Source organism: Mustela erminea, chromosome 3 (genome assembly GCF_009829155.1).
Source record: "Mustela erminea isolate mMusErm1 chromosome 3, mMusErm1.Pri, whole genome shotgun sequence".
In the NCBI taxonomy this organism is placed as follows: domain Eukaryota; kingdom Metazoa; phylum Chordata; class Mammalia; order Carnivora; family Mustelidae; genus Mustela; species Mustela erminea.
The window spans coordinates 122,651,103-122,671,842 of NC_045616.1; the positions used below are offsets into that span (position 1 = coordinate 122,651,103).

A 20,740-nucleotide genomic window follows, 5' to 3' on the forward strand; every position below is an offset into this window, starting at 1 on the left:
CATGGAATGGAGGAGAGGGGTGGGGGTGAGCGGGCCGGCAGGGCCGTTCCCTCCAGAATCCCAATGTCTCCTCTGCACTTGTCCCTCAAGCTAGAGCACCAGTGGGATGGACAAGGTGGCAGAGAACGAGAACACAATAAGGAAGACAGAGACAGAGGCAAAAAACAAAATACAGAGGGGAGCAGAGAGACAGTTACAGACTACAGTGATCCACTGGGAGAGAGATCCCGATGAATTAGCCATCGCTTCCTGTAAACCTTGGAACCCGGCTGTTGCCAGGGCAACGGGGCAATACCTGTCTCTCCAGAGGAGATGAAGTTGCCAGGGTAACTGCATCCTGTCTTTCCTGGGGACCATCCCAGAATGTGGCACCCACTGGACGTTACCATGGCAACTGCCTTTTTGCCCCACTTAATCCCATCCTGTCTGCTACAAGGGACCCACAGTTGGAGGTGGGGGAGGTGGGGAGAGAGATGATCACTTGTGGATTAAGTTTGCTCTTCTCCCCCTCCCCAGGCTCCTTGGTCAGTCCACCACCGTGGGGGTGCCGGGTCCACCCGCCCCTGGGCCCACACAGGCCTGCAGCATTGTGTGTGGTTAGGGCCAGGGCGTCCGGGAGCAGGTTTTGCAGTGGAAGGCAGGCAGGTGTTGGGGAGGCAGTTACCCGGGCAACGGGAACAGGGCGTTTCGGAGGTGGTTGCCATGGGGACCTGGATGCTGACGAAGGCTCGCGAGGCTGTGAGCAGCCACAGTGCCCTGCTCAGAAGCCCGGGGCTCGTCAGTCAAGCTGGTTCTCGGCTCTCACTCGGCAGCACAGGCAGGCGAGTGGCCCTTAGTTCCAGGAGCAGAGCAGCAGAGCCCCAGTCCTGGTCCTCCAGCCCCAAGCCTCGCCTGCCCGCCCAGCGCCAGGATGGCCACCATCACCTGCACCCGCTTCACGGAAGAGTACCAGCTCTTCGAGGAACTGGGAAAGTGAGTTGCACCTCAGAGAGTTCTGGAGGGTGCAGGGGGTCAGCGTCACGGGCCGGGAGTGTGCACCTGCATGCTTCCTGTGCACGCACAGGGAGGAAGTCTGCATGTTTGAGGGGACACTTGCCCAGAGCTGGGGGTAGGCATGTTCACGGGTGCAAAGAGGTGCCAAGGCCAACCAGCTGAGTGTGTGTGTAGGGGTGAAGGGCTAGTGGTGCACGCCAGTATGCACGCACGCACACAAACATACACACACAGACACACGCACCCGAGTGCACACTACTGGGCACAAACAGATTTCTAGACACTCAGGGTTAAAAAAGGATCTTCCCAGGCAGCTAAATCCGGGGCCAGAACCCCCTGCTGACTTTCTCTGGAGGTGTTCATCTGGCCTCAACTTGGACACCTCTGATGGGAGAGAGTTCGCCATCTCCCACGTAGACCCTCCTGACTTCAGGCACCACCAGCAACTGTGCAGAGTGGCCAACTTCTCTGTGAAAACACATCCCCTCTCTCCCTCCTTCCCTCCCTCCTCCCAGCTCCTCTTAGAGGGAGGGCATCAGTATAGCAGGGGTGAATAACTAAGGGCCTGTGGGGCTCCCGGGGTGTGGAGAGGCAGGGAGGGGCACTCGGGCAAGTTGAGGGGAGCACTGCCATTTCAGGGGCTAGTGGTATACCAGCTCCGGTTCCTTGGCAGTGTTGTCCGACCCCAGAGCTCATTTTATGCCCCCTGATGACTGGTGTGGAGAGAAGGGTGTGAGGATGGGGGAGAGGAGAGCCTCTTGGGGTCGTGGAGTGTCAGGAAAGCATCCTGGACTCTCCCAGATCGGTCCAGGGAGGCCCCAGGGATGGCTCAGGGGAAGGGTACAGCTTGGAGGCAGACTTCGCCCCTTGGGCAAAGCAGCTCCCCTGCCCGGGGTGGTCTTGGCCAGGGCAGCAGGAGCGCCGGGGAAAGGGGCGCCGGGAGCAAATCTGCGCCAGTGTGCAGTCCAGAAGGGCACATACCAGTGTGTCTTTTGATGTGTGCTGTGTAAGGACTGACTCTGGGGTACACTTATGTGCTCCAAGAGTGTATGCAAATGTTCACACGGGTGCACCGGCAGGAGGTGCTGGCATGAACCACATGTGGAGGGCCTGCAACTGTGACAGCGTGCAAGGGGCCCATGGGGTACCGTGGACCGGTTCGCACGGGGGTGCGGGCGTGAACGTGCGTCACTGTGTGTGCACACGTGTGGCAGGTCAGAGCTGTGTGCACGTCAGCTGGAGACGTGTTTGAGGCCTGGGTCTGTGCAAATATGTGTCTGTGTAAGGATGTGTATATGGGACTTGGGCAGAGTGGTATCCCTTTGAGGTCCGGACATGCACATTTGTGTGGGGAGGGGGGGGGCATACACATGGGAAGGTTTATATGCGTGTGTGTGAGGCCTGGGCCAAAGGCTCGGGTGGGAGTGTGGGTGTTGAAGGCATGTGTGAGCTCATGCTGGTGTCTGCATATGTGTGGGAGGTGGGCCTGTGGCTGTGTACAAGTAGGCTGCCTGCACACACACACACACACACACTCTCACACTCACATACCAGGCTATCCTGGCACTCCCAGGTACATACCAGGTCCCTTGTACAGGTACACACCCATGTGCAGGCGTGTAGTCATTCTTGCCTGCAGACTCACTGTGCTTCTGAGTGTGTTTCTGTGCTGGGGGCAGGGGCGGGCTGTAGGCACGAGATTCTCTGGAGGTCTGATATTGTCTGCTGTAGGGCGCAGAGCCCCTGCCTGGCAGGGTTCCCGTGCTCCCCCCTCCCGGAACGCCAGGGTTCCCCCATTAGCTGGGAGCTGCCTTTCAGGGGATGACCAAGGCTCGGTGTTGGGAGGGCTGCGTCACAGAGTGCAGGGAAATGGAGTTGAGATGTGACTCAGGCCCTTCAAGTGAAAATAAAGTGATGTTTTGCCCCAAGAGGAGATGGATATCATGAAGACCGGATGCTTGGTGGAGGGGAGAGGGGGCGACTTGGTACAGAGAGCCTTCGCGAGTCTTCTCGACCCCACTGCCTGCCAGGACCGGGGCAGGGGCAGAATTCCAGAGGACAGGGAGTCCTGGTATAGCCATGGCAGGCAAAGCGAGGGTGGCAGGTACGGCTAGTCCGTGATGGATCGATTTCAGACCTCTTCCTTTCGGAACCATAAGGGCTCCTAACCTTTTTTAGGTCGCTTATTCCTCCAGGAATCTGATGAAAGCCCAAGTCTACATTCTCCGGAGAAACGCACAGATCTACAAAATGTTGCGGACAATGTCAGGAGCTTGCAGGACCTTAGGAAGACTGGGGATGGGCCTGGGCTGAAGGATGCTTGTACCGGGGGGGAGTGAGGCTTCCCGCCTCTGATGCAGGGGTTAAAAAAGCCAGGGTACCTTAGGGAGCAGCTGGGACTCGTGGTCTGCACGCCAGGCACCCAGTGGGGCAGGTAGGGGCAGTGCCCAGACCATGACCCAGGCCCTGGAGCTCATCACCCATAGCTCTGTGACACTGGCCACATGACGCACTCCTTTCCCCCTGTAGTCTGGAGATAAAAGCATTTGCTGTGAGGATGCAGTAAGATGGCATGCGTGAAGACCTAATGACAAGCCTGGCACACAGTGGGCCTTCAGCAGGGACCACTGTCAGGATCACTGTTGTCCAAGGCGAGGCAGGCTGAAGCCCAAGGCTGGGGACTGCCACAGGTTTACCTTTTGTCTGGACTTGGCCCAGCTTGGGGGAAGGGCCTGACCCAGCTCCCCTTCTGCTGGGAGAAGCCAAGAAGATGTCTGTAGGGCCCAGCCTTCCACTGTAGACCCACAATCCCCGCCGGCCTGGACCCTGTGGTCAGCCCCCAGAAGCTGAGTCCCCATTCCAGGAGCCCACTCCAGATCACTGGCAGGGCGACTTGCCAAGGCAGCTGGCACAGTCCTGCAAGGGAGCAGGGGAGGCACTGGAGGTCCTTCTGCAGGGCCCTGAGCTGCCTGGCTGGAGAGGAGCTGCCTGGCTGGAGAGGAGGGCACGTGTCTCTAGGGCTTCCTGGCATCCCACTCAGTGAGCCCTGGCTTGTGACTGCAGGCCTTCTAGGAGTCCAAGGCAGGGCTGGGTATGGATGTAAGAACAGCTGCTGCTTTCCCACCTGGTGGGCAGCCAGCTGGGTGGGGAGTGATCCTGAGTCCCGAGGGCCCTCGGCAGTGGCTTCTGAGGCCTCTCGGTGCTCCTGGACAAAGGTCCCACTCTGCATAGGGTGCACATAAGTAGGATCTTGATTCCAGGTCCCCTAGAAGGTTAAGGTGGAATCCAGAGACTGGTTCACTCACTCCTCCCTGACCCCCTCCCTGACCCCCACCCTTCTTCCTCCCAGAAGATACAAGAAATAAAAGCCCATAGGAGCACCGGAGCTTGTTGGGAAGCCAGCTGTGGTAATGGCAGCTTCGTGGTCAGAGCGGGTCTGGGCAGCCGAGCCAGAGCTCCAGGCAGAACCCAGGATGTGGGAGGAAGGGATCTGGCTCTAGGAGGCAGAGAAGGAGGATGCCTCCTCCAGCCTTTGACGTTCTCTGGGCTTTGGATCCCACTTCCAGGAGAGGTGAGGGAGGCAGAGAATTGCCTTGCAGCCTGTGTAATCACTGAGTGGTCCAGAAGGAGGTTTTACTTGAGAGAAGGAGAGCGAGGGAGGGAGACCAGATAGAGGGCAGCCCGCTCTTCCTCTAGAAACTGGGATATGAAATCGACTGGAGGGCAGTGTTGGGCTGGGGGAGGGGCAAGCCAGGTGGGCAGAGGGATGGGCAAGAGCTGGTTCTGGAGCTTTCTGCCCCTTTTCCCCGCATGGTGTGTGTCAGGAACTGGGTCTGGGCGGGGGGACCTGGGGCCCAGAGGCCGCTTCCCACACTGAGGTACCAGGAACCCGGATGCTGTGGTTGCCTCACGGGAGACAAGCTCTAACATCCACCAAGCAACCCCTCCTTCCCTGGCTGAGCTATCAGGAGGCTCTGTAGGGTAATGCTGGGGAGAGAGAACCCCCAAAGATGGGGGTGTGCTTTCATTTTGCTTCTAATAGCCTCTCACATTCACAGAGCTCTGGGGCCAGTGAGGCAGCTCTCCATCCATTAGCTCTGAGGGAGGCAGAGGGCTTCTGCACCGTCAGACAGAGGAACAGCTGAAGCTTGAGGAGGGGGAGGCCCAGTGTGCAAGCGTCCGGCATTTGGGGGGGCAGTTCATGAGAGGGACCCCTCTTGCTGTTGCGTCCAAGGAACACTGTTAGGGCAGAGGGGCCGCCGCTTCTGGGCAAGAGAATTCTGAGCTGAGGCTTATTTTCCAGTCATGACTCTGCCTGGGAGTTACTGGACCACCCGGTGTGGATCCCCTGTCCTTTGTGAACCCCATCTTTACCATCTGTGAAATGGGGATCAGAATAACTCTGCAGATGCTGAAATGCCCCAGTAGAGGTGCTACCCTCTTTAGCTTCCCTCTGTGGAAGGCACACTTGGGAAATTTCCGACTCCCAGAACATCAAACTGGGAGGACCCATACGCTGTCTATTTATAGCCTAGATGGTGGAACCAACACCCAGAGAGAAATAGCCCCAGGCCATAGGAAGAGGCTATGCTAAAGTCAAAGTAGGGGACCAGATCCTGTGCAGGGACCGAAGACCAAGGATGGGATGCTGGGTTAGGGGTGAGGGGCAGGGAGGTCCTCAAGGTGGAGGGTGCAGGACCAGGGAAGGGGACAGACTTTCCTTCCTCCCCCTCCAAGCCACCCGAGAGGCAGGCACGCACGCACATGTTCTGGTGCGTGCCGCAGCCCTCCGCCCCCACACAGCCGCCCCCACACAGCCCGAGACACACTGACACTCCACCGAGCCTCCCTTCTGCCCGCCCGCCTCCCCACACAAGCACACAGTGACACCGCTGCCAGCACCCCTGCAGTCTGGGACCCCGGCCTTCCCTGTGTGGGGAGGGCGAGCCTCGGAGCCCAAAGCCTGCCTCCCTGTTGCGCATGCGCGGGTTCCGACAGAGAGTCCGGCACGAGTGTCCCTCCCAATGCAGGGAGAGCAAGATGATGCTGACTGGGCTTCTGAGTGTCCCTCAGGGTGGGACCAGCACAGGACCTGCTCCCCAACCCTGCCCTCCCCCATTTGTACGCCTCTCCCCGTGCCAGAGTTCACCTTCTTCTGCACGCAGGCTGCCTGTATTGCTTTCTCTTTGGAGCTTCTCTGGGGCACAGTAGGAAGCCTGCCCCTTCCCTGCCCCAGGCCAGGCCAGCGCAAACCCCAGAGTAGGTCCCCACCAGCTGAGGCCTAGCCCAGGCCTTCCAGGGTCTTACTGCCCCCAAGATGTCTGTGCTGGAGAAAGTAGAGGGCCTTGGGGATCACATAAAAGGAGGAACATGTCTGTGCCTCTTGGATCCACGCAACAAGTGTTTACTGAGCACAGCCCTGAGCCGAGCCCAGGATGTCCCATAGGCAAGGCTTATGCGGTCCCTGCCCCTTGAGGCTCACAGCCTAGTGGAAAGTGGGCATGAGCTGAGAGGAAGGGTCGGATGCTTAACCGACTAGGTCACCCAGGCGCCCCCAGAAGTTATTACTTAAATGCAACTAGGTAAGGACTACGAGCACAAACACAGAGCTATGAGATGCACAGACCACAGCTAGTTGGGATGGGGAAGGTATCAGGGAAAGCTCCCCCGAGGAGGTGACATTGGGGAGCTGGAGGTTGAATCAGAGTTAGTCAGAAGGAAGAAGATGGAAGAGTGTGCTTCAAAGTGGGAACAGCACAGGCAAAGGCTCTGAGGTGTGTTACTTAGCCCCAGGGAGGTTGGGGATTCTGCTCTTCTTAGGCCTGCTCAGTCTGCCCCCGACTTTTGGGTGCTTAGGGCCCAGAGCAAATTGTAAAAGCCTTTCCTAGATGATCTTAAAGAGGGAGCCTGGCAGGGTGGGGCAGTTCTGGAAGCCAAGCCAAGGGAGGGAAAGCTGAGGAGCCGGAGGACTTGAGCAGGAAGAAAGGACCCCTCTGAGAGGGCTTGAGGGAGCAAGTCCTCTCCTCTCCTCTCCTTCCCCGTCTCCCCTCCCCTCCCCTCTCAGCTGGTGTCCTCTCCTGTGCAGAGCCAAAGTGGAGAGGAACACAGAGGTGGAGCTCAGCTCAGCATAGGCAGGACTTCTGAATTATGAGACCCGCTCGTCTCCCACCGCCACGCCCCAACTCCAGGCCCCCAGATGGACACGGCCTCAGGAGGCAGGGAACACTGTGGCCCCAGACAGGCACACACTCACAGCCCTCCCCACCCCTTGCCTCCATCTTCCTCCTGCCTTCGCTGGTGAGATGGCACAAGCATGCAGTGGGAGATGGTTTAGGGGCCAGAATATCCTCAGGCTCACTCGGAATGGGGAGTGCTCCTTTGTCCTTCGGATCGAGAACTCAGGCCCAGAGAGGGCCAGGGTCCTGCGCAAAGTCACACAAGCCAAAGACATACAAAAGTAGGGCACTCCAACCTCTTTCCAGTCTGGCGCTTGGCCCCCTTAGCCCTTGGAGCCTCTCTCTCTGAACCTCTGGAAGCCTTCAGGGTGTGCAGGTGGATGTAGCCTGGGGAGAAAGCAGACCTTCTGCATCGCCCCCTGCTCTGTCTGCTCTGGTCCTATCTCCAAGGTCTGAGAATATTTTTCAAGTTCCCTTTTTGTAACCCATTCAAGAAAACCCATGCACAGCCAAAACAAGAAATATGTTGGGACTTCTGTTGGTTCAATGTTCCCCTCAGCAAACAGAATCTTCCGGTTCCCAGGCCTTCTGTGTCCCCCACGAGACTTCTGCTGGGTTGGCATGGGGTAGGTCTGTGGGGTAGGGGACAGCTCAAAGACACCGAGTCCCTGCCGCATCTTCTGGAGCCTGGCCGTGGGTGGCTGCAGCCTGGGATGGGAGGAGGGAGACGTGTGGCTTCAGTAATAAGGTCCTAGAATTTTCTGGCTGTAAAATGCTGTCTTTTGTGGAGTTCTGGGCAGAGCTGCTATGGTGAACTGGGGAGGAGAGAGAGAAAAACCAAACAAATGGGGTCTCCAGCCCCCACAGGCCCTCTCTCCTCTGATCTATTTGCCATTTGGGGACCTGAATAGCTGTGTTTTGTTTGTTATTTTAAAAGGGCATCACCGCTTGAAAAGAAATAACTAAGGGAGAGTGGGTTTAAAATTGACCCACAGCTGATTTCACAAATAGGCAAACTGAGGCCCAGAAAGGTGAAGGGATTTGCTTAAAGCTCTCAATGGTAGGTGTTTTGGAACAGAGTATCCCTTCTGTTTCTCAGCAAACCTAACCCCAGCTTTTTAACTTTTCAGGAAATCTAGGACTCCTCAGAGAATCTCATCTGACCCACAGGCACTTTTCCTAGAAAAATGCACACTCATGACAACCAACAGAATGTGTGTATTATTTCCCGCAGATCCCTCTGCCCTAAAGCCCACAGACTCCAGGTGAGGGGCCCCTCTGATCTGAGAGGATGGGGTATTGGAGAGAGCAATGGACAATGAGTTGGGAGTCCTGGGTTCAAGGTCTTGGCCTCAGTTTCCTCATCTGTGAAATGGGGAAAGGGTGGACCTTAATGGGAAGATATCACTGGGCACGGCAGCTCCTCCTGCAGCCACATGTGGCCCACATCCTGGCCCCTTGGTGGAGCTGCTCTGGTGGCCAACCCCAGCTCTGTCCCTTCCCCCAACATTTTGCCTCCATCTGCTCTGGCTTCCACACCCCTAGGCCTTGCTCTCTGCTGAGTGATCAGATCAGCTAACCTGGGCTGTGACCTACTGACCACCAAGGGGTTCAGGATACTAATCCTCTCATAGATAACAGGTCTGCCTGCATTTACCTGGGAACTTTCTGGAATCACCCCAGCTCATCTCAGAGAGGGAGAATGCTTAGGTGTCTTAACTGAGAGTGGGGAGACTTTCCTCGGGAGACCAGATTTTGGTTATGAGCTGCCTGTCACGTAGCATCCAGACAAGATGATGAGTGGCTAGAAACTCTGGACTGGAATTCTGGAAAGAGGAGGGGTTGTAGAGACGCAGGTTTCAATTTTGTATGGCAGTCAGTGGCTTGTGCCATTTGCAGGGGTGGTGGGATCACAGAAAGCTTTGTGAAGTTGATGAACAGAATAATGCACAGACACAGAACCATTTTATTGACAATATAAGGGTGTTCATGACCACCCAGGGCCTCCCCAGGGATTCCCAGCTAAAGCCCAGCTGGAGGAGATGGAAGGAAGTGACAAGAGGGCAGAGGAGAGAGAACAGAGGGTAGTGATCTTGGGAGAGAAGAGGCAGGGTGCCAGAGAGAGTGCAGCCACCTAGAAATGAAAGGGAAGCTGGGCCTCCAAGCCTGAGGTCAGTGAGGCCAGATGTTGCCTGGTGTGGGGCAGGCAAAGTGGATCAGGTCCATTGGGGCTGCAGGGGCTTGGGGGGGCATTGGGTGGGCGGGCCTGGCACAGCTTCCTTCCAGGGAGCCCGGGGGTGGGCACCAGATTGTGGTGGGTTCATGAAGTGTGGGAGGTGGAAAGAGGAGGCAGCGGATGTCGGACACTTGTTCTGGAAGTTTGGCAGCAAAGAAGGAGGAAGGAAGTGGCCCAAGCTGTTGGGTCGAGAGAAAGGTTCGTGGTTTTTAATTTAAAAACTTTGGGGGAGCAGGATGATGATTTTTCCAGAATAAGGGAGACATGCGTGTGTTTGAGGAAGCAGCCAGTGAAGAGAAGACCCAATAATTATCAGGACCCCTGACAATTCAAGGGTCCAGTGTGGAGGGGAGTTATCTCCAAAAGGCCCCCATAAACAGTCTTCTGCCTGCTGAGACCCAGGGGCCTGCGCTGGGCTCTGGGCAGCTCAGAGTAAAGGTGGGGACATTTACTTTAGAGGAAATTGGCAGGAAGCAGTCTTGGGTAGTAGGAACCTCTTCCCATCCCTGTGTAGGAGAGACTTCTCACAAAGAAGTGTGGCTGAGGGTCCTCATCCCTATCTTGCAAATGGGGAAACTGAGGCCCAGAGGGTAAACAAGCTGGTAGCCACGCTGGGTGAGGATCCAGCTCTTTCAACTCCCTGTCGATTGCTCCCAGGCTCACCTGGCTTCCACGTCAGCACTTTGGGCTGTTTTAGGCCAGCAAGAGTGGTGAGCCCCCTGTGGGCTGACAGCCAGCAACTCCCAGGACACTGAGCCTGCCAGGCAGCCAGAAAGCAATTTCCCAGTGTGAATCTTGCTTTTCACGGCCCATTAGCACATTCCCTATGTTCTTAGCCTTGCTGGACCCACTCTCAGAGCGCCCTCTCCATCTGTCTTTTGGAGAGCAGGGCGGGGCCTCCCTGCCTGCTTGTGTCCACACCCATGGGGCAGGGTGCTCTACCCTGGGTTGCAGCCCCTTTCCCTCCTCACCGCGGCCTCCGCAACCTCCTCTCCTGGATTTCCTCTTCCCCGAGCTTGGCAAACAAGGTCCATTTTGTTTCTGATGATGCCAGCTGTTCTCATCACTTCGTAGATAATGATGCCTATAAAAGGCGTTTCTCGGGCATTTACTAGACTCCAGGGGCTGTGCTAAACGCATCACATACCTTATTGTATCTCACTGAATCCTTGGAACAACTGCACGGGACCAGTACTGTTCTCATGTACATTTTGCAGGGGAGGAAACAGACTTTCGGAGGTTAAGTAGCTTGCAGGTAAGTGGCTACCCTGTGATTTGAACTCTGGTTGGCCCGGCTCAGGAATCCCTGTTCTTATCCCCATAGAACTTCCCTCTTCAACATGGTAGTCACTAGCCACATACATCTGCTCAAATGAAATAAAATTAACAATTCAGTTCTTCATTCCTACTAGCCAGCTTTCAAGTTCTCTATAACCATATGAAGCTAGCGGCTGTCACATTGGACAACACGGAATATTTTCACCGTCACAGGATATTCTGGTAGAGAATATTACAGATGGAAAGGGCTCATTCCCACCCAAACCCCCATGTGGCAGTTGAAAGAAAGTGAGGCCCGTGTTGGGGCAGGCCCCTGTCCAGGACCTCCCAGCGGGGCTGAGAGCTGAGATTCTGTCCCTCCTGTGTCTGTCTGTCTCACACACACATGCTTCCCGGCCCACGTTCTGTGCTTGCTGATGTGGATGTATATTTCATACCCAGGGTGAGACACGTGCGCTTTGTCACACCCAGAGCCCCACGGAATCTCACACACAGGGCATTGCCCAGGCTGGCCGCCCACAGCTGTGGGCAGACAGGCCCCCTGGACCCCTTGTCACCCAGGAACACCTTCACAGACCCTCCTGGGACCACCTGTGGACGCTCACACTGGGTTCTCACACGCAGGCCTCGTCCCTTCCTCTCAGGACGCCCGGTCTCAGCCTTCCACCCTGAGCTCCCCACCTTGGCCTCCTCCCCTCCCTGCCCTGCGCCGTTTCCAAGCTCCTGCCCCGCCCCCTGCTGCCCACCTGCTCCGCTCAGGGCCTCAGGGCCTCAGGGCCGTGGGAGGACTGGGCTGGCTTTTTTGTTGTTTGCCAAGGCTGCTGGGCTGTGGCCACTTGCTCATGCAGGACGGGAATGCAGAAATAGGCCTTTTTAAAGCAAAAGATACCAGAGAGGAGGTTAGTCTCATTTCTGGTGCAGATTCTCCTCTGCCCCTTGTTTCTTGGCCCCCCAGCACCGTGGTGAGCAGGGTGGATGGAGACCCGAGGCTGCATAGGTCGGGGTGAAGTGCCTAGTTCAATATCCTGTTGAGGATAAGTCTGGGCTCACAGCTTTGTGAGCCCAGAGCCCCTGCTCTAGAGGGTCACAATTTCCTGCCTTTGGTGGAGTCAGAAGAGTAAGTGCAGGTGACCTGGATCCTCTTCACAGATGCACTAGGAATATGCCTGTTCACTCGAGGCCTCAGTTTCCCCATCTGTTAAATGGGGATCCTAATGTCAACTCCACAGTTCTGCTATGGTCTAGAAGGAGCTTACTGGTGCACGTGCATTTAAAAGGAAGATACCGTCTGGGTGTGTGAGAGGCTGGTACCCTCTGCATCAGTAGCTCTGAACTGGTTTTGATAAGCTCCTCCCTCTGAACAGCTGCTAAAAGCTATGCATCCTTGCCCCAGAAAAAAATGCACATACCTATTCTCAGAGGCACAGGATGTCCTTCTGTGGGTACACGGGCCCTGTGGTTGCCCTCCCCTAGTCAGTTCCCCTAACTAGAACCTAGTTAGGACGCCCAGTTAGGGGCGCCTGGGTGGCTCCGTTGGTTGAGCAGCTGCCTTCAGCTCAGGTCATGATCTTGGGGTCCTGGGATCAAATCCCACGCCAGGCTCCCTACTTAGCAGAGTCTGCTTCTCCCTCTTCCTCTGTGCTCTCTCTCTCTTGCTCTCTCTCAAGAAAATAAATAAAATCTTAAAAAAAAAAAAAAAAGGACCCCTAGTTAGAAGCTGGGATTTACACAAAAGCTTGGCACTATGTTCTGAGAAGGAAGTTTAGCAAATGTACCTTCTCTTGTCTTACAGATGCAGCTCTTAGGTCCTCAGCTCCTAGGGCAGAGCCTAGGTTCATGGGGCTGCCAAGCTCCCCTGCAGAGAGTTGTATGTGACAGTCCCCATCAGTGCCGGCGTCAGAGCCTCTAGCAGGACACCCCCAGAGGGCAAGCAGGAGACAGTCCCCTGGACTGCATGTTAAATGAAAATACAGATCCCTTGTGCCCCCACCTAGAAGCTCTGGTTTGGTTAAGCCTGGATAGGGCCTTGGTATATGTGTTTTTAAAATATCCCCAGGGGATTCCAAAGCAGCCAGTTTGATAAGCATGGGTCTAAGGTCTTTGCTTGGAACAGAATTTTTCATTTCGTTTTGTACTTTTCACTTAGAATTTGTTTCTTTAGTGGAGAAATTCTATCCATCCTGCCTTCCTTGCCTTCCTCCCCCTACTCCTCCCCTCCATCCCTCCAGCCCACATTATTTGAAAGCTCTGGACCAAACACCAGCTAGACAGGACCCAGCCCCTGCACTCAGGAGTTCTCTGCCTGTGCCCCTGCTCTCCCTGGAGCTCTTCAACCTTTCCCGGATGAGGCCACTTTTAACATTCTCACCTGGGGCCTTTGGGGATTGTGATCTCCAGCTGGGCAGGGACCTGAAGGTCTTTGGGTCCATCCCCCCTGTCTGGGTAGGGTGGGCACCTTTGAGAGACCAGTCGTGCCCTACCTTCTTCCGATGCCTGTTCCTGTTCCTAACACCCTGACATAATGTCCATTCCCCTGCCTCGGTCAGTCTCTCTCACTGTGAATTCAATCCACTTCTTATTTCTGCAAAGTAACATTTATGGAGGCCCCGTGTGTAGAAGACACTGGATACTAGGGCACGGGGACGTGGGAAAGAAAGTTACAGTCCTGTCTCTCAGGAATTTACCATCAGGTGGGAGGGACAAACAGGACAAACAACAGAGCAACTGTGAACTTGGGCTAGATGGGGAGGGGCGGAGCGCTCTGGGAACATAGATGAGGGTGTCCTTAACTTGGAGGCTTCCCAGAGAAGGAAACTCAGGTCTTGCTGCTGTCCTGGGGTGGGAGGAGCAGGGGATTGGGGGGAAGGACAGCAAGGGTGCACCCCCCCCCCCACAGGGAGGGTCCACTGTTACATGAGACGAACCACTTGCTGAGGAATTCTAGTATAAGTGCATACATAGTCTGGTGCTTTCCAGTGCTTTCTTACAAGGTCACATTTCCTGGTCTCATGCTCATCTGCTGGCTCTTTCTTCCTTATCCCTCTCCAGTTTTCCACTCACTCCATTCATGAGGCTCAGACATGAAACCAGAGACGCTATGCCCAGGGTATGTGCCGAGACGGCAGGCTTCCTAGGCTTGGACATGCCCTTGTGTGGAGGATAGGGCATCAAAGTCTGGAGGATGTGATGAAGGGTGGCCAGATCAGGAAGCTGGGAGTGGCAGGCTCCCTTGGGCGGAGGGGGGCGGGGGAGGTGGGGGTGGGGGGGCAGCGTGTATGCAAATACCCAAGTTCTAGACCTGGCCCTACAGCTAACTATATGAGCCATCTTGACCGAGCTACGCTAGGGCTCAGAGTCTTCAGCCCACTGCTGATGTCAGGAATCAGCACCTGCATTTTAATAAGACACCTTGGTGACTCATATACACATTAAAATTGAGGAAACCTGCCTATAGACCTGCTTCTTGCCATTAGTCTGTGGTTAGGGAACTAATGGCGGTGACAACCATCAGGGTCTGGCTGTTTAGGGGCCTCCTCTGTAACACGACAGAATTGCACTAGATGACCTTCATGGTAGGGGGGATGAGGTCGTTCCTAGATGCACCACCTGACCCTCCTTACACTAGGTTTGTTTTTCCAGATACTATGTTTACATTTTTTTTTTTTTTTAGAATAAGGGGCCAGTATTTAAAAATTGGGAAATTTCACATAAATATCTAGACTGCAGGCTTTTATCAAAATATTGAACAATTTGGGAAACGGGCCACCTTCCACATAATCAGTGTCCCCATGCAAAGCACAGACACAGCCCTCGCTCTAAGTGTTTCCCTACTGCTGGTGATATGAGGATTACAAATCAAACCCAGCAGCTGTTTCCCACCTGTCTCACTAGCAAAGATAAGAAAGTTTGATAACACACTGGGACAAGGGTGGAGGAAAATGGTCCCTTTGCAGACCGGGGAAAGTAAGTCTGTATGATCTCTAAGATGGATAATCTCCTATCATCTATGACAATCACTAATAACACCTACCCTTTGACCAAGGAATACTAGTTCTTGAAGTGGGTCCACAGACACCTGCACATGTGGGAAACATAATTCTAAGGCACACGTAGAAGGTTAGTCATTGTAGGGATGTTTGTAATATGCATGGAACTATGGATTGAACTAACCTAATTGCCCATTGGTAGGGGACTGGCTAGATGAATTATAGGACAGCCATTTGATGAAATAATGAGGAGCTCTGTATGTTCCAGTATGGAAGGAGTGTCTCTGAAATATTTCCTGAAAAAAGGAGGGTGCAGAACAGCATGCGGGGTCCAAAGCCCTTTATGTGGTGGAGAGTATTTGCGAAAAGATGCTCAAGGAATGGAACACTGGCTGTCCCCGGGGTCGGGACCTCGGAGACTGCTGTACAGGGGTGGGAGGGAGCCTTCTTACTACCTACATTTTTTTTATCTTTTGAACTTTGAGTCATGTTGATGTGTTCCCTACTCAAAGCCTGAAAACTAAAACCTTTCGGAGGTAAGATTCTGTGATTCTGACCCTACATGATTCTAATGTTTTACAACCTGGTGGACCCAACTTCTTACACTTCTGGAAGGCTCATCCTTCACAAGGCCAAGGTCTCATAACCTGCAGGCGAGCGTTCTCCTGGGTCACCAGCCCTGCCCTGTCCCTGAGTCAGGCTACTCGCCCCTGTGAGCTGAGCAGCCCTGCAGGGGGTCTCCCTAGCCAACGAGGTACAGATGCATGAACCTTGGCATGTCCTAACGAAGCATGCCTTGGGCCCTTCCTTCCCTCCTTCACCTTCTCTGTCCTCCTAGGGGAGCGTTCTCAGTGGTGCGCAGGTGCGTGAAGGTGCTGGCTGGCCAGGAGTATGCTGCTAAGATCATCAACACCAAGAAGCTCTCGGCCAGAGGTAGGTGGCAGATCCATGCCTTGCTTGCCCCTCTGGGGCTCTTCTCCCCTCCACGCTTTGGGTTAAAAGCAGGACCTGGGTGTGAACCCCTGGGTGATGCTGCAGAGGGAGATTCTTCTTCCTGTGGGTATTATGAGAACAGACCCCTCCATTTTCCTTCCTCATGAGATCTAGACTAGAGGACACAGCCTCTCAGACAGGCCAGGCTCTCTGCCTCCTACCCAGGGTGAAGGCTAAGGTGCCAGGCGGGACTTCCTTTCCCTGCCCTTCTGCCACTTGCTTCTTTTCTCATCTCCAGACCTGTGCACCCACCATTCCCTTATCTGGCTCCTTACAAAGCTGACCCTCTTTCAACATTCAGGTTTCAACTCAATGTCACACCCTTTGAGAGACTTCCCAGACCCCTACATCTGAGGCCGTCTCCCCCATCTTATATCGGTTATTACTGTTTACCTTCTTTATGGCTTTCCCCCAGTCTGCGCTTTCCCCCAGTCCCATTTGCTGGCTTGGTCCCTTACTTAACATGCATCTTGGCTATAAGCTCCAGCGGGTGGGGACAGCTCTCATTCCCTGCTATACCCAGTACCTAGGACAGCAGCCAGCACATCCTAGCGCTCTCCCGGTATCCAGTGAACTCTAGGGGCATCCCGCTTCAACCACACTGGTCTACCCTCTCATCCCTAACTAGTCCCTAGAACAGGGGCTCCCCAACCTGTCCTCACCCTGGAACCCCTAGAGAGCTTTAAGAACTCTTGATGCTTTCCTTCCCACCAAGGGATTGTGACTTCATCCGTGTGGGGTGTGACCAGGATTTGAAAAAAAAAAAAAAAATCCCCAGGTAATTCTGGTTTGGAAGTGGTCCTAGACCAGCAGTGTCAGCATTACCAGGAGATTGCTAGAAATGCACATTCTTGTTCCCAGGCTTAAGGAATCAGGATCTGCATTTTAGCAAGTTACACCAGTGGTCCATGTGGATACTGGAACTTGGAAAGCCTGCCCAGGAGCCTGGTTTCTTGCCCTTAGCGTGTGGTTAGAGCAGTAATGGTAGCATCCACGGTCAGTGTTTTGGTGAAAGTTATCTTCAAAACTCTAGTGCCTTCTCTGAATGGTGTCTAAGCTGCCTTGGGGACCCTTGGAGGTGGAGGGTGTCCTGCTGGGTGCGGCGGGTACAGGTGCAGCGCGGGAGCCGTCATGCGAGGAGCTGGCGTCATGGCCAGGTGTTGATCTGGCATAATGCATCTGTGTGGTGGCTGGTGCCCAGCAGGTGTAGGGTTCACAGAGTCTGGTACAGGATGTTCACACGGCCCCCCGCAGGCCTCCCAGCAGGCCCCATGTTGGACCGCGCATTGCCGTCTTTCATCTTTCTGGCTCAGTGCTGCTGGAAGCCCAGCACTTTCTCCTAGTTACTGAACTCCCCCGTGGGCAGCCAGTGTCCTGTGGGGAGAAGAGGCTGGATGTGTGGAGGGTGGTTCTCTGAGGGTCGGGGGCCAAGATGGCACACATTCAGCATGGAAGCTGGTGTGGACGGACGATACCCGTGGAAAGTCTGGAGCTGGAGCCGGGGGCAGGGAGCCAGGGTGGGTAGGGCGGCTGTGGGAACGTGGCCTCACGTCCAGATGCTGGGACCTGCCTGGCTTCCTGTGGTGTGAGTGGCAGTCTGGCGCCCTTTATGTGCTTTGGGTCTCTCATGATCAAAGGAGATGTCCCAATCCCTGAGATACAGGGCGGGGGCGCGGTGGGGGCAAGATTAGCGCCATGGCTTGGGGCGACTGGTTGATGTTACTACAAAATGAAGGAGGGTCAGCGTTCAAGGTCCTCCCTGGGCACTGGACCTCTTAAGCCACTTCACAGTATTCTCAGAGCGACACCTCTCCCTGCCTCCTGGTTCTCAGTCTCTCTCTCAATCTCTCTCTCTCTCTCTCTCTCTCACACACACACACACACACGCGCACGCGCGCGCTCTGACAGGAAGAGACAGATGTGTATGGGAGGCAGTGGAAGGGGCACTGTCCCTTTTCTGGAAGGTGACTAAACATTCCTTGGGCAGTGGGGACTCTGGGCAGCGCCAAGGGGAAATCAGCAAGTCCCCTGTCTTTGGCCATTTGTTGGGACTTTGATATCCTTACAGGAAGGCAGCCCAGGCCTAGCTGAGTGTGGAGGGTGCGAGAGGGGAGGTTCTCAGGGGAACCATCTCAGAGAAGTCTGCCAACTGCAAGGCTTCTCTCCCCAGCGGGAGAGGAGGAATGGAGCTGCTTCTAGCAGGTTCCTTTGTTTGCCACTTATGGTGCCTGGAGAGGGGAGAAGTTTGATGCTGAAGATTTGGCAACATACCCTAAGCTTCCCCTGCTGGCGCCCCTGGGGACTTTGGCAGCTCTCTGCAGGGGGGCCCGGCCCACCCGGGGTGTCCGTCCCTCCCTTCACCCCAGGGAGCTGCGGCTTCCCCTTCCCCACCCGGGTCAGCCTCTTGTTCTGTTGAGTGGCTCCCCAACCCAGGAGATTATTTTTTCATATGTATTTTAGAAATACTCTTTTAGATAAAATGCTCGTAGTGTAAACAATTTCAAGAAGTCTTAAGGACATGGAATGGAAAGTGAAAATTTTGCCTGTCTCAGGCCCTGCCAGATCCCCTCAGGAGCCTTCAAAAAAAGTGGCTGCCTTAGTTCCATCCTGGAGGGCTGGAGTCAGTAGGTGAGGCCCAAGCTCCTACAATGAAAAAACCCCGTCCGCAGCGACCATAGCTCGCTCGCTCAATGATAACCCCCTGTCAGGGGGCTCCGTAGGCTTCCCAGCCACAGTCTTAGCCAGTGCAGAGAAGAAACTCATTAATATTTTAGGGGACACTGGGCACATGGATGTGGCTGGTGCAGCCAGGAGTGACTGGCAGGGGTACAGAGACCTCCATAGTAACCATTGGCCACTTGAGCGCTGAGGGATCACCTCCTTGGCTCCCGGGCACCCAGTCCTAGGACACTGGGCGAGAAGCGTGGCGCGAGCTCATTCATGCTGCCCCTCATCTTCAGGTTCATGCTCTAAGGATCCAAAGACAGATCCTTCTCATCTTCCTCAGCTTACTCCCCACCCCTGCCTGGCAATCTTGGCCCTTGGGATTATTCTTTCAACCTCCCAGGAGCAGAAGCCCGGCTGAGGCCCTCTAGAGGGTGGGAGCATTTCCTCTTCCAAGATTTGGAGGTCTATTTTTTCGCCTCTGGTTTCTGTTCCTCTGGCCAGAGTCCCACCTGCCTGGTGGAGCGCCCCCTCCCCCACCTCACTCTGCAGGTAGAGCCTTCCAGGCTGCCTGATTGTACTTCCCCTAATGCTCTGCCCTGCTGGCACTATCTGGCCCCAGGAGCTTCACCTTGAACCTTACTTTAACTCACCCTTGCCTGCCAAGTTCTTGGGCAGGGCAGGGCCCCTTAGCCCCAACACCCTGGAGGCCTACCCCTAGGGAGGGAGGGGGAGGGTTCACAAGGTATCATGGTGAGCATTAGGGACAATCCTTCCAGGTACTTGGGCAGGAGGAGTCCCTCGGGAATTTCACCATTGGGAGGCTGTTATCTATCTAGCTGAATAGATTGATTTGTCAATTAATTAATTATGAGAATGGGAGGCAATATGGTACAGTAATTTTGAACATGGGTTGAAATCCCAGTTCTGCCATCTCCTTGGACACGCTGCTTAGTGGCTCTGGGCCCTGGGGCATGGCTGTGACTGACAGACAAGATTTTGCTTTCATCGCACCTGTTCTCTAGGGAGGAAGACTGTAAAAAACATTAAACATAGAAACAAGTGAGGTAATTTTAGGTAACAACGAGTTATAAAGAAAATGAGACCGGGTAGTGGGGAAGTGATGGGGCAGGAGGGACCCTCAGAAAAGGCAGCCAGGGGAGCTCTTTGAAGAGGTGATATTGTGCTGGACCAGCCTGAGGAGAAGAAGGCAGCCATGAGAAGACCCAGGGGAAAAGCATCCTAGGCAAAAGGTCCAGCAAGTGCAAAGGTCCTGAGGTGGGAAGGGGCTTGGTGCGCCTGAGGCCAGAAAGGTGGTCACTGTGGCTGAAGCTCCAAGGCCAAGATGAGGCAGGATCAGCGGGGTCTGCCTGGCCATGGTGAGGAGTTGGGGTTGCAAGTACAATGGGGAGTCTGAAGGGTTGTTGGAGAGTTTGAAGCCAGGGAGAGATAGAATCTAATTCATATTTTAATAAGAGGTCCTTGGCTACCAAAGACTATTGGCTGGAGTGCGGAGAGCATCCAGGAGTGGTTCCTCAGAGCTGTGGGTTCTAAAGAGGCTTGACCACCTTATTGAGTGACTTTGATAAAGGGACTGCTCCTTATCACTGGGCCTCAGTTTCCTTACCTACAGAACGGGGCAAGGCCTCAGAGGTCAAAAGAAACGCAGTCCCTACTTCCTTTAACGAATGTTAGAAAATAGAAACATGTCAGAGATACAAAAACTGGTGAATAATATATATGTTTACATAAATTCAACAAATTCATGCTAAAAGCCCAGAGAGTGGCAATGTGGCATGATTGGACAATGCACGAGATGATTGCCAGGTTTATAAAAACAGCTCCTGGCATTTCTGGTAATGAGGGCTGGCTATCAGGCCCAAGTGTGAGGCTGTGTGACCTGCGTGTCCTTTCAGTGCCGCTCCTGGGTAACATGATGTGGTGGTGAAACATCAGAATTCTGTGCTTGGGTCCCTCAGCCCCTGAATGTACAGGCTGGACCAACCTTGTTCCCTGAACCTATAGCCCCCAGCCCCCTCTGATAGGCCCCACTTGACTGGCCTGGTTTCCAGTTCTGCTGGGGATGGGTGGGGTGGGGGAGAGGGTTGTAGGGCTGGTGGCGGGTGGTGTCCAGCTGTCCGCAGTCCGCTGAGGGCCCTCAGCAGCTCAGAAGGGAGAGGCCCCTCCTTTGTGCAGAATCGGTCTCCTACCATCCTGGAGGCTAGGGAAAGAAGCTGGGTGGGGGGGCAGCGGGAGGGAGGGGGGACCAGGGGGAGGTTGCCTCCCCCAGTGTAGGCAGCCTCCCTTCTCCTAGCCCATAGTCCACCTCCAGCTGGGGAGTTGAGTTTACGCTCCACGGAGACAGGCGTGGACTTAATTGCTTTGCTGATGAAAAAGCCGCATTTCGGTATTGC

General features: G+C 54.8%; 1 protein-coding gene across 4 annotated transcripts in view; it reads left to right on the forward strand.

Moving 5' to 3' along the window:
- Nucleotides 1-731: 731 nt before the first annotated feature.
- Nucleotides 732-20,740, forward strand: part of CAMK2A (calcium/calmodulin dependent protein kinase II alpha) — a 58,860-nt gene continuing 38,851 nt past the window's right edge. For 2 of the 4 annotated variants that reach the window (XM_032337330.1, XM_032337332.1), the window contains exons 1-2: nt 732-972; nt 15,508-15,602. In XM_032337330.1, coding sequence (XP_032193221.1) covers nt 911-972; nt 15,508-15,602 — 157 coding nt within the window. In that variant the 5' untranslated portion in view covers nt 732-910. Of the gene's footprint in view, nt 973-15,507; nt 15,603-19,495; nt 19,706-20,740 lie in introns of those variants that run through there. The other 2 variants (XM_032337331.1, XM_032337333.1) reach the window with 2 other exon arrangements.